Here is a 12,420-nt window from a genome sequence, read left to right as displayed (position 1 = left end):
ATAGACTGCTTCATAATTAATGCAGTCGCTTGGGAATAAAAAACTTAAAATGAAATACGAATTAAAAAAAATAGGTTAAATTAAAAATTTTAAATACAACAAAATATTAATTACAAAATGATAATTATAAAATGATTATTCGTAAAATGATAATCCCACCTCTTGAATAAAAAAATTTAAACCAGAAAAAAAAAAACATAGCTTTAACAAAAAAAAATTAGGGTAACAAAAATAGAAGAAGAAGATAAAAAAAATAAGAAATCTGGATAAAGATAGAAGAATAAGATGAAACACATTGAGAAACATAAACTTTTTGCTTCGAAAAACTAAAATCTGGCAGTGACCAATGTTCTACGCAGTTCATTCATGAAGAAAAAATTAAAGAAGACACATTGACATGAAGACTGACAGTTTTTTGGTCTTCAAGAGTCTTGAATAAAAACATTTAAACCACAAAAAAAAACTAAATCAAAGCTTTAAAAAAGAAGAAATTTGGGTAAAGGTAGAAAAAGAAGATAAAACAAATAAGAAACCTCCATAAAAATAGAAGAATAAGATCAAAAACATGGAGCAACTGTTATACTCAGTTCATTGATCACCAAAAAATTCAAGAACACATACAACCATAAAAAAATAGAAGATGCCAAGATGTTAGAGAAACACAGTGAGATGAAGAATCGAAAAAAAGCAAAAATCCAAAGAGATATGCAAAGAAAAAGACTGACCGTTTTTGGTTCTTTAAGACTCTTGCATGTTTTGTAACTCTTCATTTCAAGCCCGGAAGTTCTAAAAAATAGCATCAACCAAATCTGGGTTAAAATATAAGAAGAATATGAAGAGTTAGTTGATTGATGACAAAAAAAAATTCAAGAACAAACATAAAACAAAAAAAATAACAGATGGGGTTAGAGAAACATAGTGAGATGAAGAATCGACAAAAAACAAAAATCCAAAGAGATCTGCAGAGAAAAAGAATGACCATTTTTTGGTCTTTAAGACTCTTGCATGTTTCGAAACTCTTCATTTCAAGCCTGTAAGTTCTAAAAAATAGCATCAACGAAATCTGGGTTAAAATATAAGAAGAATATGAAGAGTCACTTCATTGATCACCAAAAAATTCAAAAACACACATAAAACAAAAAAATAACAGATGCGAAGATGTTAGAGAAACATAATGAGATGAAAAATCGAAAAAAAGAAAAAATCCAAAGAGATCTGCAGAGAAAAAGGCATACTGTTTTTTTGTCTTTAAGACTCTTGCATGTTTTGGAACTCTTCATTTCAAGCCTGTAAGTTCTGAAAAATAGCATCAACGAAAACTAAAAAATAGTTTCATAAGAAGAATATGAAGCTGAACCAAAAACGAAATATGGTAATCACACGAAACCTGGCCGCAAAGAAAAATCGGATGACAGAGAAGAAGCTGAAACCGTACAACGAAACCTGGGTAAAAAATAAAAGAAAACATCAAATGTTTAGTTAAATCAACTGAAATCTGGCAGTGAACAATATTCTACTCCGTTCATGCATCTGAAAAAAATTCCAAAAAAGATAAAATGTTAGAAAAATGGGAAGAGAGAGAAGAAGCTGAAATAATACAACGAAACATGCGTACAAAAAAAAAATATCAGTTGTTCCCTTCAGAAACCTGTACAGAAACACATTGAGATCAAGAATCAAAAAAAGTCAAAAAATACAGAGAGATCTACAAATGAACATTAGGTAGAGTCCATGGTGTTTCGATGGCCTGAGAAAGAGAGACAAAAATATAGAGAGATCTGCATATGAACATTAAGTGGAGTCCATGAACATTAGGAGAAAGAGAGACAAAAATCAAAAGAAACTCGTGCAAGAAAGAATGAGAAAGTGAGAATGAGAAGAAGATGAAGCGTTTGAAAGATGAGAGACGAAAAGTCAGAAAGAGAGAGAAGAAGTTTAAGAGAGAGAGAAAGAAGCGGAGAATTGAAAGTGGAAAGAGAGGAAAAAAGAAGTAGTGGGATAAGTGGAGAAAGTGGAAAGAGAGAGAGAATTAAATTTGTTTTTGAATTTTTTTTTGAAGTGTCAAAATTATGAGAGTGTGACATGTTAGCTTTTTTTCTTTTTGTAGATAAAATTTTTTGAATTGAAGTGTATGATATATAGTATTTAATTGAAAACGTTGCTATTTGTTAGTTCCCATTTGTATATAGATATAGATATAGATATAATTATATATTATATATTGAGATTTTTATTTTATTTCCTTGTAAAAAATTAATAAAATAAAGTAAATGATAAAAAACATAAAAGTATTAAAATTTAATTCTTTAAATTGATATGAAATATTATTATTAAATGGATATTTATTATTTTCAATTTTATAAATTAATGAATTTATCATTAATCATCTTTAGATCAAAATTCATATTTATTTTTATTAAAATTAAATTACAATTATTATCACAATTTGGTATTTTTTTTTTTATTTTAGGTTTAAAAATTGCTTTTTGTGATGATTTGAAATGTATTGTTTATAGATGGTATCTCATGAAATATTATTATTAAATATATATTTATTATTTTTAGTTTTATAAATTAATTAATTTATCGTTAATAATCTTTAAATTGAGTGGTTGGTTTATCATTAATCTTAACTTTAATCTTAATATAAAGTTTTTGGTGTCGTGGAATAATAAGTTGATACATGACATATTTTTATGTGATGTGATGAAATAGTGACATATGACACATGTTTCTTTTTATGTGCAAGTTTGATTTTTGCTTTTTGCAAACTTTGTGTGTAATGTGTGAGAGCTTGACACATGTTAAAATTTTGCTATTTGTGTATTTGAAATCTTTTAAATTATAGGTAGTATATTTGAAAATTTGATGGAAATTAAATTGTGTTTTTTATTTCTTTTATAAAGCACGACATTTAATGTTAATAAATAATAAAGCATAAAATTTAATATAATAAAAAATAAAAATATTTAGGTTTAATTACTCTTCTGCTCCATATTTTTGTCTAAAAATGTTAAGTTGGTCCTCTAGTATGTTTTTAGTATCAATTTCATCCCGACTTTTGAAAAATTGATGGAATTTGGTTCTTTTCATTAAATTTATTAAAGCGGGTCAAAGACTTTTCATCAAAATTGACACTAGGATTATGTTAATTACATAACAAAACAAACCATCCTTATTTACAAATTCAATTTTAATGAAAAATCATTGATATATTTCAAGAAATTTAACAAAAATGACCAAATTGCATAAGATAGTCAAAAATCGAGACCAAATTAGAACTAAAAAAAAACTGGAGAACCAACTTAACATTTTTCTTTGACAAAAACATGGACCAAAGGAGTAATTAAATCAAATATTTATTAAAATAATTTTATTTTCTTTGTCATTGTCTTTTTAATTTTTCACAAATTGTACTATCTCTCACATGTCTTCCTTTTGTTTTTGAAGAAAAAAGAAAATTAGACATAAACTCATTATTTTTGCTCTCATTTCTTTTTTTTTTTTCTCTTCCTTTCTTGAATAAAAAAAGGTAACTCTCTTGTCTCACTTGATAATGAAACACTAGTTTAATAGTTAACATTATTTTTATCTTATGAGTCTTTTGTATATTCTTTTTCTTATGAACATAGAAGAAAAAATAATGTATTATGTGTTTTTTCATAACCGATCTTTAATCGTTACTTGACTATAATATATTTTTCTTTTAATAATTACGTCTCTCAATTTTCTATTAGAGTATGATAAATTATTTTTAATATTAATTTTAAAAAAATAGGTATATTGATGAAGAATAAAAGAATAGATTCATTGTTTAAAAATGATAGGAAGGAAATATGAAAGCAAGATAGATTCTACTTCTTCACATATTTTAAAGCATTATACTAATGATCCAATCTAATGATCCAATTTTCAGTAAGATTAGCCATTTTTTCAGGCATTATACTAATAATCCAATCTAATGATCAACGAATTATATTACTTTGGGCCCTCCAAAACTTTTGGTCAAGATTCTCTAGTGTAGAATTCAACACACCCCACTTTTAATTATAATCTTGTAACCCTTCTCTTGCAATTGTCCCAAAATCAATAAATTGGTCTTTAAGTCTAGAGCAAAATGGACATTGGACATGATTTGAGCAACATTACTTTTAGTAGGTAAAGTTTCCTGCCATTTTCCCATCACTTTGACAATAACTTGTTTCCAAACTTCACATTATCTCTAAAAGATTCATCAAGAATGGAAAATACAAACTTATCTCCATTCATGTGTTTGATACACCTAATGTCTAAATACCTTATGTTCTTGCTGGTTGACTCCTTTCATGACAAACCATAAGCAATGAGATTTCTTAAACGTCCTCTTCCTCTTTTTTGGTGAAATTGGATGCTTCATTGTGTGTATTTGGCAATTTTGATTGACATTCAAATTCGTAATGACCATATTTGTTACATCAATAACATTCCACATTTGTTTTGTCAGCAGATTTTTCTTGATAACAACCTTGTCCCCTTCCTCTTTCTAGAGACTGGTTTCATTGATGGTGATTTTGATAACCATAGTTTCCTTTATCTTAACCTTTGCCATATCCTTTACCTTAACTTCTATTATTTTTGTTTGATCTACATCCTCCCTCTCTTTTGCTCGATTGAGTTTATGAGACTTTTAATGCTAATTCTACATGGTCTTATTGTTGCAACTTTCTCTTGTGTAGCAATAATGAGTCTTTTAACTCATCATTAGAACAAAGATTAATAATTTTTAACTCTTCAATGGAGCATACCACAAATTAAATTTTGGTACCAATGAGCGTAAACTTATTTCAACTATAACCACGTCTTCAATTTCTTTCCCATTGTTCTCATCCTGTTGATGATCGCCATCATTCTTAAGAAGTAATTAGAAATTGATTCACCAGATTTCATTCGATGAACTTCAAAATCTGATCGAAGTGCTTGAAGTTGATGTCGATTTGCTCTAGTCAATCCTTGAAATTTCTTCTTCATTAAGTCCCAAATTTCCTTTGATCTATCTTTGCTAGGGATAGTTTCCAAGATTATGCTTTCAACTTCCTGGAAAAGACAATTATTGGCCTTAACGTCTTCCGATTTCAAAGCTTCAACCTCTGTTGGGAATCTGTTGTTGTCGTGCCTTCAGCCAACTTTGGTATTCCTATAGAGACTACTTGCAAGTACTCCTTGGATCGTAGAAAATTTTCCATCAACATACTTCAATGATTATAGTGACCATCGAATCATGAAATCGCTGGTCGGACATAATTAACAGAGCACATTTTGCTTTTGTTTTTAATAATGTATTGTTCTACATGGATAGCTTGGATACCGCTATTATAGGAAGAATATAATAAAATAAGAGAAAACACTATTTTGGGAGAAATTTGCACACTTTATTCAATGAGAAAATTTCTATTATATAGGCTACACATAAAAGAACAAAAACGGGTCAATATAAAATTGACTCCTAAAATATAGAAAAATTAAACAACTTAAATCAAACAATAAATCATGTTGTAAAACACGTTATAACAAAACTAAAAAATATCTAACAAGTGTAATAAACAAAGCTTAACTAGAGAGTGTACACTAGCTTAACTAGAAGACTTTGTTCATTTCAAAATTTACCTTCAAATATCACAAACACACATAGTCGTACCAAGTCCAAACCAAACAAAAGGACAAACAAATATCTTATATTAATTTATTTAATATTTGAATATATGCAATCTCTTTTGCTACAAGTTTATGACCTCAATAGGATTAAAAATTCAACAATAGAATGACAAAGGTTACATCACAATAAATTAAATTAATACTCCATTCATCTTTGAAGTTGCTATCTTAGGGTTCAATGTTTCACATACAAAAACATGTTCAAAGTTTTATATGCGATAATCCCCTAAAACCAACAACATCAACCCACTGAATTTGCACAACCACTTCCCCCTTCTCAACATTTTTCAATCTCAAAATCATTTGTTGGACAATATCACCATCATTCCAAACACAACTGCTCTCTTCAGCAAGGTAATTACTTCTATTTGGTTGGATCCTTTTCACTGCACAACCATTTGGAAGGTTTTTCAATTCCATCTTCTTACACCTAAGAAAGGGTATAAAGTCTACCTCTGCCTCACCCATTTTGTCATCCACAGTGAAAGTGTCTTTATCATAAACTGTCTGCATAGAAAAATAGAATGCAATATATTCATCAACAATCTTTGTGTACTTTGGCATTTAAAAGAAGAATAAATAAAGTTTTATAGCAAATAACACCAAGGATACAAAAAATTTGTTCATGATTAGAATTTTCATTTGCGTCCTGATTTGGTTAGTTTATGATTTAGATTTGATAAAAACATAAAAGGTATTGAAATTTCCACATTCAATGGAGATAAGAAGAATTTATAATATATTAATTAGTGTAATTTAGAAAGTGAACTTTAAATTTAACTAAACCCTACAAAACTGGTTTGTAAGGTGAGGTTTATACTCACTTATATTTACACTATAATTTGTTTTAGGACTTGTTCCAACTCACATATCAACCTAAAACATTGTTGAACACATAAATAAAAGTTACCTTCCTTGGGTTAAAAAGACTATAAGCATTATTTTTAAATTTTGTGATCAAAATGTATCAAAGTTTGGAACAAGGATGAATTTCAATTTCATGTCCATGTTTAGAAACTAAAAATAGATTTAACCCTTTATTAAATGTTATCTTTTGTAATCAATTTCATATGAGTTTTTTATTTAAACAAGAAAGTCATTATTCCATGCTGAAATCAATTACTTGTTGGTATAATGGTTTACATAGTAATTATTCAAAGCTTTTGGAAAAAAAATCTTGTGTCATTAATTACAATGTTGAATTAGCCAATTATTAATGTAACTTTATACATAATTGAAAACACGTTCTTTAGAATAATGAAATAAACAAGCTAAAATGAAATAAACTACATACATCACATGATCATATATCTAGAATTAAGTCAGAATTTATAAACGTAATTATAAATGTAACCAATTGCGGTCATTGTAAAACCAATTTTGACAAATATTTGATGACAAAAATAAAAATAAAATTAATTAGAGAATAAAAGTGATCTTCAAAATATATATATATATATATATATATATATATATATATATATAACGCTTTACAAGAGAAAATGAGTAGTAGTTTTATTTGTAGATTAAACGAAGTTGAAATTTTTTCACTCCTAAAATTTTTCATATTTTATGGGATTTTTCTTGCAATTTTATGATAAAATTTTGCAAGAAAAGACATTTTCTACAAAATTCCTTTGTGAATAATTATTTCCTACAAAATTATAAAATTTACAAGTATTTTCTACAAAATTTTCTATGAAAAATATTTTGTGTAGAATATTTTGCAAAAGAAAAAGGTAGCAATTTCTTGCAAATTATTATTCATAACAAACATTATAAGTATTTCCTGAGAAAAAGTTTTCAAAAAACAATTGGTAAGAAGTGTGTGATTTTTTTAGTACTGTTTCAATAAGAATTATTCTTGTTACTAGACATACAATGTGGTAGTATGAAAGCGTATGTCTATGAAAGTTTTAACAAACAAAATACTTGATAGCTAAGTGTGTCCAAAAGGTTCAAAGTAACCAAAGGATTTGATGATGATTTTAATGACGAGAAGTTGATCAGCAAAACATGACTAATGAGAGTCAAAATCATGGTGGATAAAAGCATATAAGTAAGAAGAATATGAATGCTACCATATGGTAAGAGAGGGTATGGAAAGGAATATTGTCAAAATAGGAAGAATATAGGAAAGGAAGATTGTGTTGCAAGTGTCTCAAAGGAAGAAGACATTCTAGTTAGAAAAGTAATAATAAGCTCTAATGGTGGAAATTTATTTCACGATAGGTGCATCATGAATTTAGGTGTAACTTGGCACATTACTCTACACCGAGATTGGTTTTACACTTGTGAGCCTATCTTAGATGGATCCATGTTCATGAGAAATCATCATGCCCTAAAAATTATTGGAAATGATATTGTCAAAATAAAAATGAATAATGATATTGTATACACACTTCAAATAGTACAATAGATGAAGAAATTGAAAATGAATTTATTGTCTATTGGAAAATTAAATGATGTTTGAGTGTAAAATCATATTGAAATGAGATCTTAAAGATGGTGAGAGAGAATAAGATAGTGATGAAAGCATGGAAGACCATGGAAAATATGTACATACATTTAAGAGTTATGTAACAAGAAGCAAGTTCAATAGTTGCATTAGTAAGTGAAAAAAATGGTGATGATGTGACATTGTAGAGTTGGTCATATGTCAGAGCGAGGTTTGAAAAGTTCTTATAGGACATAATCTTTTACTTGGACTTAGATGTTTCTTAGCTTTTTGTGAGTTATGTATGATTAACAAGTATAACACAAATTGAAGTTTGCTAAAGTGGCTACCAAAAACAAACACATATTATAGTTGATTCATTTTAATGTGTAGAAATCATCAGTATTATCTTGTCCATTCATTGATGATTCGTCTGAGAGATCATAGGTATGTACCAATAAGAGGAAGTTATAAGTGTTTTTGGTGTTAAAGGAATTTAAAGCACGAGTAGAGTTTGACACTGCAAAATAATTAAGTGCTTGTGAATAGATAGTAGAGGAAAATACATAGATGAAAGTTTTGTGCCATTCGCTAGCAATAGGGTATTATAAGACAAATTCTTATTTCACATACACTTCAACATAATGGTGTGATTGAGTGTATAATATAACTCTCATGTATAGAAGAACGATTATCTTGATAGTGACTAAAAGTATTTAAAATTGTTTATTACATGATAAATCGATCTCTATCAGTAGCAATTGCTTTGAAGACACTGGTGGATACATGTAGTGTTATACCAACCAATTATTCTTCCAAACATGTATTTGGTTGTCTCATGTATATGATGTGAAACTTCTCAGAAAGAATAAAGTTGGATCCAAACTCATACTACCCATAAGGTTGCTATCAATGATGTAATTTTAGGAAAAATGAATTGCAAAATGAGCATACATCAGAAGACTTTAAAGAACATAAAAATTTGGACTTTAGGTTACCAAGTCTTTGTGCAATCTAAAGTAGGAATTCATATATATTGGTACCTAAGATTTGATTACCATTATACCTACCACAATAGGTTTGATGTGATTGATTTTATGATCTGGCTTTTGTATTTCGAGGATATGTTGGTGGTAGGCCTTAACAAAGTTCAAATCCAATAATTAAGGACATATTTGGCTAGGGAGTTTGATACCGTCAAAAAAAATTTTAGGGATGTAAATTCACCAAAACAAAAAAAGATAAAATGATTTAGCTTTCTCAGAAGAACTACTTACTGAGAATGTTGAAATAATTCAACATACAAGATTGCAAGAAATATTCTACCCTACTTCTTATCAATTGTAAATTATCCTTAACTCTAAGTCCTAACAATGAAGCGGAGAAACAATTTAGAAAAAAATGGCAATTATTTCTTACAAATTATTATTTATAACAAAATTTATAAATATTTTCTAAATTAAAAAAAACTTGACCACGAAAATATATATTGTTTTAGTGATAATACATATGATACCTACATTTCATATATATATATATATATATATATATATATATATATATATATATATATATATATATATATAAATAAATAATGAATGCATGGTAGTGGAGAAACATAACGTTTATGCAAATAATTTTATCTAAAAGATTATGAAGCTAGTCAGATAAGTTTATGAGTAATAATTTATTTAGAATAAAAAAATGAATGAATATTTTTTAAGTTAAAATTATACGTTAAACTTTTCTAAGTTAATTTTAATTTTATTAGGACAAAAATTTCTTTTTGTTACGATAAGATTTTTTTTTTTTTATGTAGATTGCATGAGAGCTTACCAGATGTAATGGAATATTAACATCCTTTACGAAAAGGGTCAGTTCTTCATTCCACGTAGGATTGCAGTTGTTTTTTATAACACGAGTCTTCAGCTTCTGCATCAGTTATTAGATCAATGTTTAGACTTACATAAAAGTTGACAAACTTTTCTATAAATATTTAAAGAAAAGTAAGGAGAAAAAACTCGAACTATTAATTATCTTATAAATTAACATTAACTTATGCATAAATTAATTAATACGAACTTCCATATACAACTTTTTATTTTTAATTTGTATAAACCAACTTTACTCTATGGAAAATTATTTTGCTTTTAAGTTACTTACAGAAAAAAAAAAAAAACTGTTCAAATATATTCTTAACGATCCAAAAAGTGTTTTATCTGCAAATTTTGATAGAAAAACGTAATTTTTATTTAGACAAACCCCACTTCTAATTAAATGGGCTTATTACATACAATTCACTCAATAACAGAACACTTTCTTTTTGCATTTCCATAGTTTCCTTTTGCACTTTCATGGGGGGTGTTTGAAATATCTAAAATGTTTGGATGGTGGAATCTGAGAACATATGAATTATAAAATCTAGAGTATATTTTTGAATTTAGTAATATATTTTCAGATTTTTAAATTTATAAATTACATAATAAAAAATGTACTTTTAGATTTTTAGATTTATAGAATACATAATTCATAATGCAGATTTATATTTATGAATTACCTAATTTGAAATATATTTCTGAGAGACGGGAAAGAAAGAGAAAATAGATTTCCAAAAATATTCTATCGTTTTGAAAGAAAGAAAATGACACAAATATATCAGGAAATGTGAGAACCAAAACAATCATGAAATACTAAATCTTAATCACTACACATAACTATAGTATATTATATTTTATTTTCACAATAAATATCACGTGTGTTCTTCTTATAAGTGATTATATTTAGCCTATAATTATAAGATAATATATGGTTAAGAAGGGCGACAAGGTTAATGATTAAACACAATATCATTCCACAAAACATGGTTAAGAAGATGAACACAAACAAACAATCAATCTTCATTAAATGAAGCTTTCAAAACAAAACAAAATATGGGCTTGGAAAAGATGTAAACCTGATCACCCATTCTGACGACGACATAAGGATCACTGGCACGTGTATCACGAATTGCAAGATTAATGCCTTTTATGATTCGAAGTTTGAGAATACCTAACACATTATTGTCCATTGAAACACACCTTCTTCTTCTTCCCTCAAAACCAAAGACTTCGATGTCTACACACAAAATTCAACACCTACAAGATTTGGATTTTTTATTTTGCTCCAAACAAAACCGAGAGAGGAGGGTTCTAGAGGAATCTTTGGAAATCTAGGTTTTTTATGTAGGCTTCATTATTTTTTTAGCAGTTTTGGCTTACATTTCAAATGTGTGGTTCCTACTGTTTCAAGATCCTACGAGTAGGCTCAATCGCACATATTTTTTCCTCGTGTTATATCGTCATCATTAAATATAAAATAATTTAGTTTTAATAACAAAAAATGAACGTAATTTCTGTTTTTAACCCATACATAATTACATAAACTATTTACTCTATTCTTTTCACTCTAATTTGATATCATACAAACTATACTTTTTATTTTCTTAAATATAAATAAGAGAATAAAATAATTATCTTGTATTTTCTTAATGTAAATTATAATAGTCATAATTTTTTCATCATGTTATTTATATTATATTGATGTTTATGTGTAAATTTTTTATTTTAGTAAATTGAGATTTACTCAATTTTGTATTCTAGAGACATCTCGATTTATCTAGAGATGACAAAATGGGCTAGTTGAGTTTGTTTTAACCTAATTCGTTTTTGACTTGTTAAAAACAGATCAGAATGGGTCAGTCCGTTTAAACAACACAGGCTAGAAAATATAACTTGTCCCTTCTTGTGACGGGCTAACAGACTAACTCGTTTGCCATGCTTTTTCTTTTTTTAAATGTGTTTCCAAAGCCAATCTGAAATTGTTTGCCAATCCATTAAGCTTGTAATTTAGTAAAGAAAAATTATGAATTTAGTGTGGTGATTCATGGTTTCCAATGGAAAGGAGATTGGTTTGGTGAGATTATTAAGATTGTGAGAGAAGATCTTTGACTAAAAAACAAATTGCATAGCAACAACATCACGTAACTCCCATTTTTCCTTGTCATCACTTCCCTTTCATTTTCCCTCCTTTTCATGAAACATTAAACATTTATGTTTGTTTGGACTCTCACAACCATCATTACAGTAACGTCTGTAAGGCCCACTTTTCTACATTATGATATAAGGGCTTAACCTTGTTTGTTGGGCCTAAAGCCAGCCCATAAGGTGCCCAAAACCCCTTACCAATCCTTGTCCAAAGGCAATGGGACCTTTCATTCTAGCCCTAATTCACTTTTCTCATTTTCTAGAAATGGA

General features: G+C 27.9%; 1 protein-coding gene across 1 annotated transcript; it reads right to left on the bottom strand.

The window, feature by feature from the left end:
* Nucleotides 1–5,750: 5,750 nt before the first annotated feature.
* Nucleotides 5,751–11,299, bottom strand: LOC114166659 (protein C2-DOMAIN ABA-RELATED 9-like). The gene is made up of 3 exons (XM_028051424.1): nucleotides 11,082–11,299; nucleotides 9,965–10,060; nucleotides 5,751–6,198 (listed from the first exon to the last, which is right to left on the bottom strand). The coding sequence occupies exons 1-3, from the start codon at nucleotides 11,193–11,195 to the stop codon at nucleotides 5,893–5,895; spliced, it is 516 nt and encodes a 171-aa protein (XP_027907225.1). The 5' UTR covers nucleotides 11,196–11,299; the 3' UTR covers nucleotides 5,751–5,892.
* Nucleotides 11,300–12,420: the final 1,121 nt, after the last annotated feature.

Source organism: Vigna unguiculata, chromosome 2 (assembly GCF_004118075.2).
Source record: "Vigna unguiculata cultivar IT97K-499-35 chromosome 2, ASM411807v1, whole genome shotgun sequence".
Taxonomy (NCBI): Eukaryota; Viridiplantae; Streptophyta; class Magnoliopsida; order Fabales; family Fabaceae; genus Vigna; species Vigna unguiculata.
Note: the sequence above shows the minus strand (reverse complement) of the source record. Positions and strands in the feature narration are given on the sequence as shown.